This window comes from Pagrus pagrus (genome assembly GCF_965226575.1).
Source record: "Pagrus pagrus genome assembly, chromosome: 6".
Lineage (NCBI taxonomy): Eukaryota > Metazoa > Chordata > Actinopteri > Spariformes > Sparidae > Pagrus > Pagrus pagrus.
In genome coordinates, this window is record NC_140190.1 from 1,368,102 (window position 1) to 1,388,001 (window position 19,900).

The window sequence follows — 19,900 nt, forward strand, 5'->3', positions numbered from 1 at the left end:
GTCAAAACTGAATATTACGACTGAAAGTGTTTGATTGAACATCGACAGTCAGTCTGACCCGTGTCCTCCTCCCTGCGGTCCAGACGGTGGTCGTCCATGTTTTCCCGGTGAAGGACCAGCTGCCGCTGGAAGTCTCGGGCAGCGTTCGCTCTCTGACGGTGAAGGAGACGGAGACGGTTTACGTCACTCAGTCTCACCTCCACTTCACTGACAGAGAGCATCCGGACACAGACCTGACCTACGTCATCACGACGCCCTGCTTCAGCCCGATGCATCCTGGGTAAGGAAACTGATCCAGGATGTGTTCAAGAACTGGAAGCAGCAGCTAACATGCCTCGATCAAAAGCTAGAAAATGAAGCTTCCTGTGCTGTGCAGAAGAAACACTGAGATGAAACTGAACCTCATTTTTATTGTTGTAACTCTCAGGCTGATGGATGCAGGTCGTCTGTTCTACACCGACACCGCCAGCGCCATGAAGAAAGACCACATGGTGCCGGTGTTAAAGTCCTTCACACAGGTTGGAGACACAAACTAACACATTTGAACTATCCTCAAACATGCAGGTTGAGCTGTGTTCACTCCTACAGTACCATGAGAAGGTGTTAATGAACAGTGTTATACTTTATAAATGAATGTGATATCGACAGAACGATGATTTTCAGAAAATATCAACCCAGGGCCCGGATAAAAGTTGTTCTGGATCTTCAGTCAGAGTTTGTCCAATTGACAGAAATGATTTTTGTTTTTTGGAAGTTTGAGGATTTTTTCCCGTGTTAGCTTGAAGTAGATATACTCAGTGACTGCGTCCTGTCCTGTGGCAGCATGCAGTGAACCACATGAAGGTGGCCTTCATGCCTCCTGTGGAGGACATCGGCCCGGAGCCGCTCTTCCTCCAGTTCGTCTTCTCCGTCAGCGACCAGCACGGCGGCTCCGTCTCCGGCGTCTTCTTCAACATCACCGTCACCCCCGTGGACGACCAGGCACCAGAGGTCAGAGGTCAAACAGAGACTGATAAGATGATTGTTGATTTGAACCATGAGTGTGTGAATGTGGTTGGACAATATAGAAAATCAGTCTGTTTTTTTCTGAAGGTTTTTATTTTTACATTTAAATCTCCATAATTGTGTTGACTGATCCTCTGTGTGGCTGCCAGGCCTTCACCAACCTGCTGCGGGTGGAGGAGGGTGGAGGGGCCTTTGTGACGGAGGAGCACCTCCTGGTTCGGGACCGGGACAGTCGGGAGGAGACGCTGAAGGTGGAGGTTCAGAGGACGCCTCGCCACGGCCGGCTGGAGCTGCAGGGCCGGACGCTGCAGCAGGGAGACGGATTCAGCCTGCAGGACCTGAGAGGACTCCGCCTCAGGTGAGACACAGCGGGACGACGACGATGACGAGTTATTAACATCCATCGACAATTAATTATTTATTATTCTTCAGTGCAATGACATCGTTGTCTGGACGTCTTTATATATATGTATCATTGTTTCTGATGACAGGGTTCAGAGTAATCACGTTGCATTATGGGAAATGTTCTTCTTTTAATGTTTGTTTACATACGACTGAAGTTTAGCCAAACTGTGTTCACACTGTGGAGCTGATTCTGATTTCTGAAGGCAGATGATAAAATATGAAGACGGTGAAAATGTGTTTCTCCTCCACATCACCGGGTTACATCAAACTGGACCTGAAGAGAAAGAGGCCCGGCAGCATATAAGAATTTAAAACTGCAGCATTTCACTGTGATCTCAGTGATTCCCAATGGATCAACAAGAAGAGGAGGAAGATGAAGAAGATGAAGACAAAGAAGCAGTAGTTCATGAAGAGGAAGAAGAAAAAGAGGCAAAAGAAGACAAAGAAGACCATCGAGACGAAGAGGACAAAAACAGAATGAAGAAGAAGGTTTAGATGACGAAGAGAAGGATGACAAGGAAGAAAAAGACGAAGACAATGAAGAAAAAGATGAAGACTTGGATGATGAAGAAGAAGACAAGAAGGCGTGGAAGAGGACAAAGACTGAGACGAAGAAGATTTAGATGATGAAGAGGAAGAAGACGTTAAACAACGAAGACGCAGCTCATGAATCCAACAGGAAGCGTCGGTCAGCCTGAGTCGATCGGGTCATTAACTCGCGGTCGAAGTCGCAGAGTTTTTGCGTTCCTTAAACTTGTTGTTCTGGGAGACGATGTGTGTGATGTGTTTCAGGTTCATCCACGACGACTCTGAGACGAGTGAAGACAAGGTGGACCTGAAGGTGACGGACGGTCAGAACTCTGCGGACGTCGTGCTGCTGGTTCAGGTGAGTTTCCTGCTGACGTCATCAGTCGACACTTTTTGGATCTCGGTGTCGGTGGGCGCGATCAATATATCATATCCATATCAATGTCATCCTCAGGTCCTGCCCATGAACGATGAGCCTCCCCAGCTGGGTGGAGGTCTGCGGGGGGAGCTGAGCTGCGATGAGGGGGGGCGGGTCCAGGTGACGGTGGACTACCTGTCGGCCACGGACCGAGACAGCGACGATTCCAGACTGACCTACATGCTGGCCCGGAGTCCGGGCCGAGGGGAGCTGCAGAGAGCCGGACTGACCGTGGACAAGTTCTCCCAGCAGGACCTGCTGCAGGGACACGTCTACTACGTCCACACAGGTGAGAGGCATCATGGGAGATGATGTGTTCAAGGCCCGTGGGAAAAATGTGTTTTTGCTCCCTGATCACAGTCCAGGTCCTTTTCACACTGTTTCATACTCAAACAAGCAATTAATATTAATATCACTGTGTTAAAATCAATTTTTGAATTTCAGGAGGAGAGATCGGACCTGAGCCGGTGTTCGACACCGTCACACTCATCATCTCTGACGGCGAGGCTGGAGGGACGGACGGCTGTTGTCACGGAGACGCCCCGCCCCCACCCGTACCTCTGCACGGCACACTTCCTGTTTACGACCTGAACGTCACCGTTCTTCCTGTCAACAACAAAGTCCCCGCCGTCACTCTGGGTAAGACGCGTTCATGCCTCCGAGCCGGCGGGTTGTCAGCGCGTCTCTTTCTTGTGACTCTCAGAAAACACCTTTCTTGCTCGTGCAGGTCCATGTTGACTTTATTAATTATATTATCAGGATTTATTGATATAAATTGCCAGAAAGTCCTGATAAAAAGTCATAAAATAATAATTATCGGTCGTATTGTTCCTCCTGGTTTCCCATCATTTGTTCTTCAGACAGTGTGACCTTGAGAAACACATTAAATGACTCAGTGTGGCATCAAAAGGTCCTGAAAGACATTTTCATATTTTTGGACATTTTTCTCTGTTAATGTGGAGACAAGTTTTAAAAAACATCAATTTGTCTTTGAGGAAAAAATCTATTAGATTTTGAACGGAGCCACATTTCACAAATGTCTCAATAAGAATCCAACAGATAAATACTGTGTGTGTGTGTGTGTGTGTGTGTGTGTGTGTGTGCGTGTGTGTGTGTGAGTGTGTGTGTGCGTGTGCGTGTGTGTGTGTTGTGTACTCACTGCTGGCAATCCTCTTAATGCAGCGGAGCAGCTCTGACCCGACAACACACTGTCACCTATCAGTCCAACACACACTCTGCACTGGGAGGGGTGTGGGGGGGGTAACATATACAACATGTACACACATGCACACTCACACACACACACACACACACACACACACTCACACACACACACACACACACACTCTCTCCTGGGGAGGGTTTTAGTTCTCGCTGGAGTCGGAGCCAAGAAGAGGGATTGGAGGAGCTCTGTGGTTATCAATGGAGACCAGTGACCACTGGGACTCACACTGGGATGACTGGGTGTGTGTGTGTGTGTGTGTGTGTGTGTGTGTGTGTGTGTGTGTGTGTGTGTGTGAGATAGAGAAACAGAGACATTTCCCTGACATGTTGGCACGCTGCAAAAAATGTATGTTTTGTTCCTCAGATCTAAAAACATTTATTTCCTGAAACATTCTGCTGAGCTGTTCTGATATATCAGTTAAGATGAGTCCGGTTCAGATAAGATGAGGCCGGTTCAGTTAAGATGAGTCCGGTTCAGTTAAGATGAGGCCGGTTCAGTTAAGATGAGTCCGGTTCAGATAAGATGAGGCCGGTTCACTTGTGTTCACCTGATATAAATACAGCCGAGCCTCAACTTCACAGCAGATCGTTGCTGACTGAGAAGCATCGTGATCGTTGGAAACACGGCAGGAGAACGAAGCAGAACTTTGGACTCTGGGTTTCTACGAGACGAGACGAGAAATCTGATGCTTTCACAAAACTTTATTCACTTAACAAACGTTCTGCCGTATCAGGACCCTGAAGGGAAGTTAACACACCAGATACAAACATCTACGACACACTTCGATCTGTTTTCATGATTCTTCTGATCAGATTTATAGAAACTTCCTGAAACAAAACTACACATTAATTCCCAGGACAATAATATTTAATATTAAAGTTAACTGTGTTCAATCGCAGACAAAAGTAATGACAGTTGTGTTTTTTTAGTTTGTAACTGCTGTGTGTGTGTGTGTGTGTGTGTGTGTGTGTTGTCAGCGTGTCGGCCAGGCTAACGAGGTTGGCACTGACAAGTTTAAGTGAAATCTTCCTATTGTCTGCTCGTATTACATGTACACAGACACACAAACACACACAGCTGGGTGAGATTATCAGTCCTGTGTGTGTGTCTGTGTGTGTGTGTGTGTGTGTGTGTGTGTGTGTGTGTGTGTGTGTGTGTGTGTGTGTGTGTTCCCAGGAGACAGTGGACAGCGGACAATGAACGTCTTTACCGAACAAAAGCAGAGAGAGGCGCATCCCCTCGCTGACAATAGGCGACGTGTACTAGCCGCCTCGCTAGCCGGATTACCGCGGCGCTACCAGCGGCGGGATAACTCTCTAATCCTGCCAGCATATCTCCCCATTCATTCAACACCAGCACCGCCAGCCAGTGCAGCGTCTCGGGTGGAGGTGGGGGCGTCAGGCGGGTAAACGTGGTGTTTCGTGGTCTAATTAATTATCAGTGAATAAAGACGCAGAGTAAGAGCATTAGCGCGGCGAGAAACACGAGGAATCCGGCTTTACCTTGTTTCTTGTTTTAGAGGGACGGCAGTTTATCAGCCAGATCCAGGACTGTCCGTCATTAATGCTCACACACATTCACACAATGTATAGACACACACACAGAAACATGGATTATGGCGGTATGGATCCAGGTCCAGAGGTGATTGTGTTTGTTAATTAACAGCAGCGAGACGGAGGACGGGTGTGATGGATTCATTAGCAGCTGACAAGAGGATGATTGGGTGGGTGGATGGATGGATGGATGGATGGATGGGTGGATGGATGGATGGATGGATGGATGGCAGGCAGACTGGCCTGTACCGGGTGTTCTCCTGGTCAGCTGCTGCTCAGATTGGGACGATCCACCTGGACCACCAGCACGCTGTGGTTCTGGGTTGCCGGTCTGGGTCGTGTGTCTCTGCTGCTTCTGTAAAGTTTAGCGTTCGCCTGCAGCGTCACTCCCAGACTCTTCTCCTGTGATTCCAGTCGGCAGTGGTTCGTTTCCTTCATGTCTCTGTCGTTGTGTCTCTGTCCAGGTGAGTCCATGCTGGTGGTGGACGAGGGCTCCTCAGCCTGTCTGTGTGGGGGGCTCCTGGGGGCCTCGGACCCCGACAGCCCCCCCGACCAGCTGACCTTTCACCTGGAGACTCCTCCTCTGCACGGCTTCCTGGAGAACACGCTGCCGCCGCCTGGCTCCGAGAAGAGCAACGCCGGAGTCCAAGTCGGTCAGTGTGTGTGTGTGTGTGTGTGTGTGTGTGTGTGTGTGTGTGTGTGTGTGTGTGTGTGTGTGTGTGTGTGTGTGTGTGTGCGTGCGTGCGTGCGTGCGTGCGTGCGTGCGTGTGTGTGACCTGATGTGACCCTGGTGTTCTTGTGTTCCCAGAATCCTTCAGTCTCGTCCACCTGACCTCCGGTTTCATCAACTACGTCCAGTCAGAGAGCAAAGGGGTGGAGCCTACAGTCGACCAGCTCTCCATCAGTGTGAGTGATGGGCTGCATCGCTCCGCCCCCATCCCCGTCTACATCATCATCAATCCAACCAATGACGAGTTGCCGTCACTGCTGCTCGCCAACTTCACGGTAGGTTCACCTTTGAATGATGAAGATCTGGAGCAGCAGTTGAGTTTCCTGTTGCTGACGTAGTCGTGAAGTTCTCCCTGGTCTCCGCCTCCTGCAGGTGAAGGAGGGCGGGATGAGGGAGCTGACTCCGTCCATACTGAACGGCTTCGACCTGGACGCCCCGCTGGACGTCCTGACCTTCACGGTGGTGCAGCCGCCGGCTCACGGCCGCCTCATCAACGGCATCTACGGCACCGAGATGAGTCGCTACAAGGAGATGGGAGCAGACCTCCTGCAGAGGAGCCTCCCCGTCACCTCCTTCACCCTGCAGGAGCTCCGACAAGGTGAGAGAGAAACACACAGGTCGCTGCGTCACTGGTACCGGGCCGAAACACGTCCTAAAGTTCTGTGAAGTGAACTGTGATCTGATGTCACTTCTCAGATCTGTATGAAACAAACCCGTCCGTCGCTGGGACAAACAGACGCCATGTTTTTACACAAAGACAGAAAGAAGTTCATGTAGAACATTTACTGAATTTACAAGAAGGAACAAATAATGAAGACACGAAGTTTATAAAGTTTCTTCTAACTCAGCAACTCTTAAGACTCTTAAGACCAGATGGTTAATGGAGTCTGGTGATATTGTGGTTATTAGTTCAATGATTGAAACAGTCTCTTCTTCTTCTTCTTCTTCTTTGTGTTAGCGTCACCCAAAGCATGATGGGAGCTGTAGTACCAATACTATCCCTAAGATATTAGTATAATATTAACAGGATTATATCCACACGTCTGTCGTTATATTATGTACGTTATGTTTTGGTGTTTATGTCTTTTTCTTTTCTATATTCATAATTTTTCAAACAAATAAATGAATTAAAAACAACAAAGTGAAGGTAAACAGAGTCACTGCGTTTATTACTGATATATACATCTTCCTCCTCCTCTTCCTCCACCCTGCCCTCCCTTTCACCTGCTCTCCTTCTCCCTGGCTCTGCTCTTCATCCCTCCTCCCCCGTCTTCCTCCCCCCCGCCTCCCTCTGCAGGGATGAAGATCGTGTACATGCACGATGACACAGAAACCCTGAAGGACGCCGTGGCTCTGCGGCTGACAGATGGCGTCCACACAGTCGAGGGGACGGCTCAGGTCACCGTGCTGCCGGTCAACGACGAGAGGCCACGACTGCTCAAGTACACACACACAGACACACACACACACAGACACACACACAGACACACACACTGCACACACACACACAGATGAGTGCTTAATGCTTTTTCATATGATTTTTCTGGAAACGCGGCTGTTTGAGGTTTTAGGAGTTTTTTTGAAGGCTTCGACATTGATGCAGAATTTTTTGCTTTGAGCGCGTTGATGTTTTTACTATTTAAATATAATATGACAGTTGACATTAAGTACTTCTTCTTCTTCTTCTTCTTCTACGATGGAAAAACTTGCATGCTTTAAAATAAGATATTTTGCAGCCTGGATCCCACAAATGAGTTCAGTGTTTCATTAAAAAGGTGTTTAAGTTTTGTGTGTATTGACTCGGAGCAGCAGGAGTTTAAAGTAATCATCACGTATTCGAGCTGCTGCAGTGAAACCTGGAGGAGCTCAGCAGGAGGGGAGGAGGTCAGGGGAGTCAACATGGGACAGCAGGGGGGAGGCGGGGGAGGAGGGGGTGGACCTGATGTGCACATGTGGCGAGTCGCTCTGCTTCAGTGGCTGTCCCCCCCCTCCTCCCCCTCCTCCCCCTCCTCCCATAATATTTTCATTTGAACGAGTGTTTGGGAATTTGCATCCTTGACTGGGTTCCCCGTGCTGTCCCGCCGCTCCCCCCTCCTCGCCCGCCGTGCCCTGTCCCCAGATCAGTTGTTGGTGTGCGTGGGTGCGTTGGCACAGGCCGAGCTGGTACTGTAAAGACCGGCGAGGCAGAAGTAACGCAGAGACTTGGCAGATGCCGGCCTCCTTGTTTTTGCGTTCCTGCAGGATGGACGTGGCAGCTTCTGTCCTGCGTGGATTTTAGTTACGAGTGAGGAAGCAGCCAGACGGTTTCCGATGTTCAAACCCCCCCACACACCCACCACCACCTCCACACCACCACCACCACCTCCACACCACCACCACAGATCTCCATGATCCCACTGGAGAAACCTGCTCTCTCACAAACTTTCCTCCTGTTTGTGTCTGCAGGTCGTGTTCATCACATCAAACCTTCTCATTCAGAGGATATCTGGGTCTTTTTCTTCTCAGAGTTTGATTCTAAGTTGAACATCAATTAAAATCAAAACCAGGATCAGAGACTCTCACAGTGTTATCTTCTCTTCTCTGCAGCCTCCTTTCATGCTGTAAAACACATCAGAGTTCAGGACGTTGGCACATGAATAGTTCTGCGTCTGTCCAGCAGCTCGAGCATCGTTCACTGGGTGTTGAGTTTGAAAGATGCTGCTCTCTCCTGTTCACATCTTTTCCAGCATGTTCATGGCATCAAGCAAGAAATCAGAAAGAAATCAGAAAGAAATCAGAAAGAAATCAGAGAGGTTTGTCTTCCTGATTTCTTTCTGATTTCTTTTGCTGCCAATCAGAAAACAGTCTGAAGGTTATGTTGGAGGCAAAAGATGATGAAGAGTCCGACAGATCTCTGGATTTATGCTATTTTCTGTCAGTGAATAATACAAATTAATAAAAAGGTTAAAAAGAGGCGTATCTCATGCAGCCAGTGTAGTTACATGATCCCACACTGATTTTCAGTCAATTGATCACATGACCTGGAAGCTATTGAGCTAAAATGCTAATATTTGCATATAAAAATTAATAAAAAATATTTAGAGGTTCAAAATGTAAAAACAAGAGGTGTATCTCATGCAGCCAGTGCAGTTACATGATCCCACACTGATTTTCAGTCAATTGGTCACATGACCTGGAAGCTGAATGCGTGTGCGACAAAGTATGCGTGAGTTATTAGCCAAAACGCACTTTCCTTGATAACATCGCCACCTAGTGGTGGAAATTCATACCGACAACAGATTATAACATTTTTTCGCCAGGTGTGACGTATGTTCCAAGTTTAGTGAGTTTCGGGGTATATTCAGGCAGTGGAAAATGCGATCATTTTGGCAGAAGGAATAAAATAATAATCACTACTAAAACAATAGGGTCCTTGCAGGTTCCCTGCTCGGGCCCTGATAATAATAATGATGTACATGAGAAGTGGAGAAGCTCAGGTGCCTCTTCATGACCACCAGACTGATCACGTGTTGAACGCCACAGAAGAGAAATCCTGAAATCATCATCAGCGTATAATAATCATATTTTCTTCTTTGTTGGTGTTTCAGGAACGGCGGGTTGGAGGTGAACTCCGGTGAGCGCAGGGTGATCTCCAGCGTGGCTCTGGAGGCCGAGGACCTGGACACGCCCCCAAACCAGGTGTACTACTTCCTGAGCGCTGAACCTCGCTTCGGAAAACTGCAGCTGAAGGTGAGACAGCTGAAGGTATATCCACACAGTTATTGTAAATAAGGAAATAAAGAACTATAGTGAGTGTATGCTCCTGTTGGTCTCTGGCTGATCGTGTTCCTGCTGTTTTCACTCTAACCAGTAGACCTCTGTGTTTTTAATGGTTCTGGTCTGTTACTGGTCTGCAGGCAGAGTCGGGCTGGTCCGAGCTGTCGGCCGGTCAGAACTTCACTCAGGACGACGTGGAGATGAACCGTCTGTGGTACGCGCACACCGCCGCCACCAACGCCGCCGGGTTCAAAGGTCACGACAGCTTCCGCTTCACCCTCAGCGACCTGGACAACGAGACGCCGACTCAGAGCTTCTTCGTCTCGGTCCACACTGTGCACAAAGGTCAGAGGTCGCGACTAAAGTTCTGGTTCACAGACGCTCTGATCACAAAGAATTAAAAGATAATAGATTGTTTCAGTGAAACTTTAAGGCTTCATTTCCTGATGTTCAGATGAAATGACTGGAAAGACGTTAATAACACCCTTTTTAACGCTGCTCACACGTGCAGAACTTGCCTTAGAAACATCATGTTTTTAAGTTTTCTTCAGTACCACAGTGACCCAGTGATAGCTGTCTGTACATACATGAGTACACTGCAAACAGGAAGTGCTAACAGCTAATTCGGCAAAGTTTTAATGGAGTTTTAAATCAAGTCTCCAGCTGCTTCAGTTGTTCAGCAGAACGCTGCAACTCTGTTTTACTGTGAAGCTCCAGAGATGTTTGGTGAACTACGAGACTTCAGCTGACCTTCATCATCATGGAGGGAGGAGAAGATGTTTTCAACAATAAGAAAGTGTTTTTCAGAGCAAAGAGTCAAATCAGAAAACATCAAATCCTGAAACTTCAGACTAAAGTTCCAGCAACAATAAGAAGACAACAATCACAAACACACACACTCAGACACACACAGACGGTGGACCTTCACACACTCGGTCCCTCTGGCCGGCCGCTCGGTCCTGGTTCATGTATTATTGAGCGCCCCCCCCCACCTCCCTTTGCCAGTCGGGTGAACACGGAGCGACGAGGCCTCGGTCCTTCTGGCTCCGGGCCCTCTGATCCTGGAGGAGCCGAGGTGAGAAACGGCCGATCTCCTCAGCCGGTGAATAATTAACGGAGGGGAGGTGGAGCAGCTGTGGACGGGCGTTGGCTCGTCTCCTCTGGGTTCTCCTCCTCCTCCTCCTCCTCCTCCAACTCTCCATTATTCTGAGACACTTAATCTGTTTGGTTTTAATTGTTTTAGTTGCCAACTTGAACTTTTTTCTGTTTCCATCATCTTTTTTTACTGAACAGGGAAAGAAATGTCACCTTAACTTTTGGGCACTTAAATCCAGAGTCATTTACACTATTAGGAATAAAAAATACTTTATTTTATTTATTTTCTTTAGTTTTTGATGGTAGATTCACACATATGCTCTTTTTAAAGGGACATTCACACAGTTTAACCCTGTAATCTGGGCTGTGGGTGAACAAGTCGCTGGCACCGCTCATATAACTCTGATTTATGCAAAGGTTTTCACTTTTTAGGCGCCATCGTGGCAGAACAGGTCAAATGTCAAAATGTTCTCCTCGCTGCCTCCAGGTGACTTGGTGCTGTTGAGCAAGGCAGTGCATCTGATCGAGGGGCAGCGAGTCGTCCTGAACACCGACATCCTGCTGGCGTCGGACTCGTCCGGTCGTCCGGAGGAGCTCGTCTACACCGTGTCGGTCCCGCCTCGGCACGGCCTCGTCCACGCCGTCCAGCAGCCCGGAGTCCCGCTGACCACCTTCACACAGCTGGACGTCGCCGCACACCGAGTGTGTTACACCCACGACAACAGCCACCACGCAGAGAGCGACTCCTTCAGGTCAGAACACACACTCACTTGAACGTTGAAGTCTGTGACTGACAGTGTTACAATCAAATCACCTGATCATGGTGGTTCTGGCCGGGCTCCGGGCTCCGGGCTCCGGGCTCCGGGCTCCGGGCCCCGTGCCGACAGTGGTCATTTCTTGGAGTATCTTCTGAAACTTCATATCCCTGAAATCTGTCCAATCTAAGCTAAAAGGTTTTGTTAATCAATAAAACACAATAACTGATGTCACAATAACGTCTTAAATAACATTTTTAAAAAATTACAGAAATCTGATGTTTTTTTCTAATTTTATTAAATAATGACACAAAACATTAATTTGAATGTAAAAACATAAAAAAAAAAAATTCTTAACACTCTCTAAGTTATTTTAAATATTTATATATTTTAGTTTTTAATATATTCTCGTTTTCATGAGGAGTTAACGAAGGTGTTTTAATAAATTCATCTACAGTTTCCTCGGCGCCTACATTGGTATTTTTTGATTATTATGATGTCATTCCTTAGATCATCTTTAAATGATTCATATCCTTAAAATCTGTACAATCTCAGCTAAAAGTTCATTTAAACTAATAAACCACAATAATTGATAAAATTATTAAAATCACGTCATGAAATTAAAAAATACAAAACCCAGATATGATTCTTTCTTCAAATTTTAATAAATGAGGACATAAAACATATTAACCAAAACAAATCTGAATATAGAAACATGAACAAAATATTTCTCTTTTTAATATATGATCATTTTTATGAAGAGAGAGTGAAGGTGTGTTGATAAATTCATCAGTGCCTATGTTGGTGTTTTTATCTCACTGTGATATAATTTCTTAGATTATTGTAAAATGCTTCATATCCTTAAAATCTGTACGATCTCAGCTAAAAGTCTGTAAATCAATAACTGCTAAAATGTTAAACTGTATCACAAACATCGACCTGTTCTTCTGTTTTCCCGGCGCCACCAGTTTTTATTTTAGATCGATTTAAACAGGATCATGAAAACATTGATCTCCGGCTCAGGTCGCTCACAGGAGGTCCGTTCTCATCAGGTTAACAGACTGTCTGCGTTTAAATTAATGTCAAATACAAGAAATTAATCATTAAAAACATAATTATAGTCCGAGCCTGATATTTTGACGGTCTGATTCGAACACAAACAGCACGTGTGGACCGAGCTCGTCCGTGTCGGCCTGTCTGTGCAGCAGCTGTGCTGTTTGACTTTGGCTCGCTCTGTTAAGTGAAGCTATTTTGCAGCGCAGCATGAAATTCTGCACACATCAGGAGAATAAATGGCAAATTATCTGCCTACGTATTGTGAGCGGAGGATATTTCTGTCAGCGCCGCGCCCACAAAAAAAGTATCACACACAACATTTGGCCGACGAAAGAAGAACTGGGCACCGAGACGAGAGAGAGGAGAAAAAACCATCAGCGTCAGGAGACGAGAGGCTTTCTGCTGCACTGTGGTTATCTGCTGCTGCAGCCAAGTTGGCAGAGGCAGGGTTTTAAAGGGGGGAGGAGGGGGAGGAGGAGGAGGAGGGGGAGGAGGGGGGGAGGAGGAGGAGGAGGAGGAGGAGGAGGAGGAGGAGGAGGGAGGAGGAGGAGGAGGGGGAGGGGGAGTGTGTCGGGGTGTGTGTGACCTGGAGTGTGTGCAGACCCTGAGTTTGTCACCCAGACCTCTGCTGCCCCGACCGGCTGGCTCTCTGAGAGCCCTCACATCACAGCCAAGAACCAAAGACTGAAGGGTGGTGAGACACAGAGACAGACAGAGAGACAGAGAGACAGACAGAGAGACAGAGAGACAGGCTGAGAGACAGGCTGAGAGATAGGCAGAGAGAGAGACAGACAGAGAGACAGAGAGACAGACAGACAATCAGAGAGGCAGAGAGACAGACAGAGAGGCAGACAGGCATAGAGAGAGACAGACAGAGAGACAGAGAGACAGACAGAGAGACAGTGTAATGGATAAACAGCAGGTTGAGCTAATTCTTAACAAATAATATTTAAACTTTATGTGTTTGTTTGTTTGTTTGTTTGTTACCATTCAGCTGTATTATTCACACATTGTAATGTTTGCTAGTGTTGTCTGTCCTATGTGGGTTGCCTAGCAACATATTCCTAGCTAACCTATCAGAGTCTCTGTTGAGTTTCTCTGGTGTGTTTGTGGAGAAGTTTGTGTTTGTGGCTCCTCTGACGATCTCCAGCTTTAACGCGTCGCTCGCTGGAGTTCAGGAGTGGAAACATGATGAATCAGATTTATTGGTATTAAGATACAAAGACATTTATTTTATTACAAAGTTGAGTTGATTTTCGGTGATTTCCTGTATAGCTCGACTCAGGTGGATGTTTGTGGTGATCCTGTGCAGCTTCTTGTCACGATGAACAGGAAGTTGACTTTTATTGTGAAAGTTTTCTGTTGCGTCTGTTTTACCGTCATCGTTGTTGATAAAGCCGAGACGACTCAACACGTGAAGCCGTCTCATGTTGTCAGTATTATGAGGTCATAATAAGAAACTTAAGATGAAGAAGACTAACGATCGCTGCAGTAAACACGTCTCTATGAAGTACATGTGGACTCACAGCAACAACACGAGACTGAGCATGAACGAGTCCGAGCAGAGACGACTTCATCCTTTTATTCTGAGGTTTGAGGTCGAATCATCGCGTCTTTAAATCTTTGTTCTGAGTGAAGACAAGACGAAGGAGGACACATCTGAAGAACACACACACCTGTGCATCGTGTGTGTGTGTGTGTGTGTGTTGTGTTGCCGTGACAGCGGATGATGAATGGGCATTATTATGAGAATAACAACAGCGTTGGCACGGCGACGACGGCCAGAGAGCCGGCCACAGACGGCCGTCCCTGGGCAAATATGGCCGACATCAGAGCCAGATGTTACACCAGGACCTGCCTCTGAGTGTGTGTGTGTGTGTGTGTGTGTGTGTGTGTGTGTGTGTGTGTGAGTGTGTGTGTGTGTGTGGTGGCCGGTGTGTGTGTTAAGGCCCGGGGCAGTTTATCAGCTGCAGGGCTGAGAGGCAGATTGTGTTGGCAGAGGGCTGAGAGGAGGACGAAACACACACACACACACACACACACACACACACACACACACAGCTCATTTTTCAGGTCGGCTGCTCTGTCAACTGTCACCACTGAACTACAAATGAAAACAGGCCTTTATGTGAGTGATTGATGACTGAAGCTGTCTGTGTTACTTAAAACAAATCAAGACATTAATTACTGGAAATATTTCATAATTAAACTCAACATCAACATCATTATTATATTGATTAATATATTTCTCAGTATTTTTATTAAAAAAATTAGCAGGGAGGCTGAAAATGAACAAAAAACATCAGTTTCTTTTTTAAGTTTTTAATCTCCATCATTAATTAATTGTCTCATCTTATGTGATATCACTTTAACACACTGATGATGAACGAGTGAGACCTCAGAAAGTGTGAGATTAGACAAAGAAAGGTCCAGATCAGAGCGAGAAGTGAAGATTTTCTGATATTTAGTCCAAAAACACTGGATCCTACATTACCCATAATGCACGAGCCTCACTGCCTCATAGTGTCCTGTGGTAATGAGTCCTAAAGGCCAGAAATCAGTTAGCATGTTAGCCTGTTAGCACTTCCTGTCCCCTCGTCTGTGAGTTTGTTGAATGTGTTTTCAGTTGAATGTGTGAAATAATGTGTGTTACAGGCTGAACATGTGAACTCCATCATAATGTCCCACAGTTTCATTATAAAGCTCTTCATGTGTTAAACACGGTTAGTGATGGTGATGGTGGATTTATGAACATCTGGTATCGTCTCTGACTTGTTTCTGGCTAAATTTTGTTCCGTCTTCACAGTTTTGTCGTCACAAACGGCGACTCGTCCCGCAGCGGCACCCTCCACTTCACCATCAAGCACGGCGACCGCATCCCACCCACCCTCCACCACAGCACGGGCCTCCGGCTGCAGGACGGCTCCACGGAGACCATCGGCCCCGACCAGCTGCAGCTCACCGACCCCGACACGGCCACCGCCAACCTGAGCTACGTCATCACGCAGCTGCCGCGCTACGGTAAGCTGCTGCTGAGAGGAGTCCCGCTGTCTCCGCCGCTCAGCTTCACCCAGACAGACGTGGACGAGCTGAACCTGGCTTACCAACATGACCCGGGCAGCCCGGCGGACATCGACAGGTTCTACTTCCTGCCGACCGACGGGAGCAACAGAGGATACCTGGAGTTCGGACAGCTGAGAGAGGAGCCCGCTGTGTTTAACATCCAGGTGAGCAGCTCACAACACGAGTCGCACAGGCAGGTAGAAAAACCCTCTGCTGTCACTCAGACCCACGAAAACGGCTGAACTGAAGCTGTCAGACAAGTGAAGTATCAAGTAGATGTACTCAGTTACAGTACTCGCATAGATGTACTCAGTTATAATACTCGAGTAGATGTACTCAGTTATAGTACTCGAGTAGAGGTACTCAGTTACAGTACTCGAGTAGATGTACTCAGTTACAGTACTCGAGTAGATGTACTCAGTTACAGTACTCGCATAGATGTACTCAGTTATAATACTCGAGTAGATGTACTCAGTTACAGTACTCGAGTAGATGTACTCAGTTACAGTACTCGAGTAGATGTACTCAGTTACAGTACTCGCATAGATGTACTCAGTTATAATACTCGAGTAGATGTACTCAGTTACAGTACTCGCATAGATGTACTCAGTTATAATACTCGAGTAGATGTACTCAGTTATAGTACTCGAGTAGAGGTACTCAGTTACAGTACTCGAGTAGATGTACTCAGTTACACTGGAGCAGCAGTAAATGCTGAGGTGTGTGTCTGGATGACATCAGTGGTGTCAGTGGACTCTGATGTTTGTTGAAGGTGAAGCTGCCGTCGACTCTCAGGTGGACGACAACATAAATATTTGAAGCAGAGCAGCAGGTGAGCCAAGAGGCCCCCCCCCCCCCATCCACCATCGCATGCTACCTGCTCACACACACACACACACACACACAGGCAGCCAGGTGGCTAACACGCTGGCCGGACCGACCGTCCTGAGCCTCTGAGAGAACAGAGGCTGTTTGTGATTGGACAGTGTGTGTGTGTGTGTGTGTGTGTTTGTGTGTGTGTTTGTGTGTGTGGAGGGATTTTATTTTAGTTTAAATGTGTGTGTGTATGGTTGTTTTGGTGTGTGTGAGTATTTAAAGGCTTCATGAATATTTCACACACACACACACACACTCAAACCACCTTTTGTGTGTGTATGTGTGTGTGTGCATGTGTCCATATGTGATTGTGTGAGTGGGTGTGCATGTGTGAGTCTAAGTGTGTATGTGCTGAAGATGACATATATGATTGTTTACTTGCACTTGCACTCTTCTTGTTTTCTATTCGATTTCAAATTGATTTTTATATAACTATGTATACCTGGTGTGAAGCACATTGAGTCTGCCTTGTGCATGAAATGCGCTTTATAAATAAATAAAGCTGAATTGAATTGAATTTTAAAGTCACTAAAATCTCAGAAGAAAAAACATTACATCAGGTTATTTCTGTCTACAAACACCTGAAACTATTGTAGACATTAAAAAATGTGACGAAATGACAATAACTGTAAATTGAGGTAAAATTCACTTCCTGTTGTTTAAAAATAAAACTGAGACTCAGAAAGATGAATTATGTCATGTTGTTGGACGTTTTTGAAAAAAAATCATATTATTTGTTGTTTTTGTTGCACAACACTGAACTTTTCTGATTATTTGATTATTGTTGTATTTTGATTTTGGTGCTCAACTGACTTTATATTTTATATTTTCATTATAGATCATTTAATTGTTTACTTCATAAAATGAAAATAATTAGTATCTTAAAATGTCCAAAACCCCCAAAAATCAGTTTACTGTGACATTAAAGGACCTTATATTTACATTCAGCTGTTTTTGCCTCATAAACAACTTTAATGGTCAAAATATTTGTTGCCGTATTTTTTACATTTTTAACCTCACAGGTGTTGGTGTTTAATTTGAGATTAACAATCCACGAGAAATTATAATTAGAGTCAAAAAATAAAATATAATAAAAATAATAAATGACAATAAATTATATCAAACCAAAAACTGCTGAAGAAATGATTTAAATCAGCTGTGAATGCAGTTTAATCGTGGTGATGTCGCTCTGATGTGTGTGTGTTCAGTGTGTCAGCTGGTTTTACACATGACAGCAGCGACACCCGGTGGTCAGAACACAGAACTGCACCTGTTTAAACTCAGTGATCTTTGACTTCCTGCTGCCAAACGACCACCAGAGGGCGCTTTGATTTATTATCATCAAACAGTGAAGGTGGTGGACAAAATAACAGGAACATCTGTTACTTCAGCTGAGTGATGTTTTTACATGATCAGCTTCTTTCAGCTTCATCACAGAATGAATCTAACTGAATGTGTGAATATTTTTTAGGTGTTTTCATGTTTTTCGAGGGTGTTTTCCTGAAGAGTTCACATGTTACAGATATAAGATTTGTACCCAACAACAAACACACATTTTTATATTTATTCATGTTATTTTTAGAGGTTCCTCGTCGATTGTTTGTGTCTTTGTGTTTAAAAAGTATGTTTTACAACTTGTACGCTGCTGCACTTACTTTACTCTCTACTTGTCCCCTTCTTGTGAAGTGATATACGAAGAAAACTGAGAAAAATCAAAAACATCAGACAAAATAAAACAAATAAAAGCAACAAAAACAGGTCAAAGAAACTGAATGTGTGTAGTGATGAATAACTTCATCCTCAGGTTAACATAGAAAAGTTAAAACTACACAAGTTCAACAGGAGTAAATATATTTAGTTATTCAGTGAAACCTTTGTCTCGTTACATCATCCTCCTAATAACTCAGGTGTTTAATATGTCCTGCTGTGTTCAGGTGGATCGGGTGGACAGGACTCCTCCCAGTCTGACCACCAGGCGGAGTCCCAGCTCCGTGGTGGATCTTGGTGGCGGGCGTTTCGGCATCTTCATCACCTCCAAACATCTGCAGGCCTCCGACCCCGACAGCCCGGCAGAGGAGCTGGAGTTCTCCATCACCAGAGCGCCGTACTTCGGCTACCTGGAGAATGTTCTGACAGGTGAGTTGGTTAGAAACAGTCATCCATCACTGGACAGGTGGGTAAAGATGTTCAGTTGAGTTGAAACTCTCGCCGTCCCACCAGGAGCTTACATCAGAGGTCGTTTCACTCAGCGGGACGTGGACCAGCGAGCCGTGGTGTTCGTCCTCCCGGTCGACGTGGAGGTGACGGCCGACAGCTTCCAGTTCCGCCTCGTCGACCCGGCAGGAAACACGGCGCTGCCTGAGATGTAGGTTTGTAGAAGGATCAGGGACCAAAACTGGTTTATTAGAGAGGGTCTGATCCAGTCAGTGAAGAACTCTGATCGTTCAGTTTAATCAGAATCAACCGAGGACACAAAACACCTTCATGTGTCTCAAACAAACAGCAGTGTGAGCCTGTTGTGTCTCCTGCAGACTGGAGCTGTCCTGGTCTCGGGTGGAGCTGTCGGCCACCTGCTACAGAACCTGTGAGACGGCGGGGACGCTTCAGATCCAGATCCAACGCAGCGGCAAGAGCGCCGACCCGGCGTACGTGGCTATCCAGGTACGAAGGTGACGCCTCTCAGACTCACTGCAGCAAAATCATCACGACTGAGTTCATGAGCTCCGTGTTTGTGTTGTGTCACGTCTGAGCAGGTGGAGGAAGGATCGGCCAAACCCGGCAGAGATTTCACTCACAGCACAGCCGGTCTGATCCAGTTTGATCCAGGTCTGACTCCACTGGTTTAACACAAACACGAGCTGCATTCACACTTGCTCTGGTAAAAGTAGAAGTGCTGATTCAGCTAAAATAACAATAATCCATAATTCTCCTCAAATGCATCAAACTAAAGTAACGAGCCTGTTTTGAAAATGTGAGGAGGAGAAAGTTCCGATGTTTGTGTTCAGATGTAGAGAAGGAAAGTCACAGAGATACTCGAGTAAAGTACAGATACCTGAAACATGTACTGAAGTACAGAAACTAAGTATTTGTACTCTGTTGCTGTGTCAAGCCCGTAAAAGCTGAGATTTCCTTCAATGACCTGATGAAATATGTAAACTTGTGCTTGGAATATAAAGTCACAACTGGGTCCAGCTCTGGATAACAAAGAGCTTTACATCCTGTCTCCTCGTCTCTTGTTCAGGAGTCAGTGTGAAGACCTGGAACATTTACCTGATAGACGACGGTCTGGAGGAAAACCACGAGACCTTCACCGTCACCCTGAAAACCCCCAAAAATGCCGTCCTGGGACAGAGGACGTCTGCCAGCGTCGAGATCATCGACCCCAGAGGAGGTAAAAAAAAATAATGATCACAAGCCGATTTTCTTCTTTACGAT

General features: G+C 46.2%; 1 protein-coding gene across 3 annotated transcripts in view; it reads left to right on the forward strand.

Annotated features, from left to right (window-relative positions):
- frem1b (Fras1 related extracellular matrix 1b) overlaps window positions 1-19,900 on the forward strand; it is a 36,360-nt gene that overhangs the window by 12,829 nt on the left and 3,631 nt on the right. For all 3 annotated transcript variants that reach the window (XM_084355184.1, XM_084355186.1, XM_084355185.1), the window contains 20 exons: window positions 84-280; window positions 428-518; window positions 823-990; window positions 1,155-1,363; window positions 2,203-2,296; window positions 2,393-2,645; window positions 2,801-2,995; window positions 5,599-5,787; window positions 5,943-6,139; window positions 6,237-6,462; window positions 7,162-7,306; window positions 9,452-9,593; window positions 9,761-9,965; window positions 11,203-11,467; window positions 15,333-15,753; window positions 18,400-18,601; window positions 18,686-18,830; window positions 18,997-19,126; window positions 19,219-19,291; window positions 19,707-19,856. In XM_084355184.1, coding sequence (XP_084211310.1) covers window positions 84-280; window positions 428-518; window positions 823-990; window positions 1,155-1,363; window positions 2,203-2,296; window positions 2,393-2,645; window positions 2,801-2,995; window positions 5,599-5,787; window positions 5,943-6,139; window positions 6,237-6,462; window positions 7,162-7,306; window positions 9,452-9,593; window positions 9,761-9,965; window positions 11,203-11,467; window positions 15,333-15,753; window positions 18,400-18,601; window positions 18,686-18,830; window positions 18,997-19,126; window positions 19,219-19,291; window positions 19,707-19,856 — 3,697 coding nt within the window. The remainder of the gene's footprint in view (window positions 1-83; window positions 281-427; window positions 519-822; window positions 991-1,154; window positions 1,364-2,202; window positions 2,297-2,392; window positions 2,646-2,800; window positions 2,996-5,598; window positions 5,788-5,942; window positions 6,140-6,236; window positions 6,463-7,161; window positions 7,307-9,451; window positions 9,594-9,760; window positions 9,966-11,202; window positions 11,468-15,332; window positions 15,754-18,399; window positions 18,602-18,685; window positions 18,831-18,996; window positions 19,127-19,218; window positions 19,292-19,706; window positions 19,857-19,900) is intronic.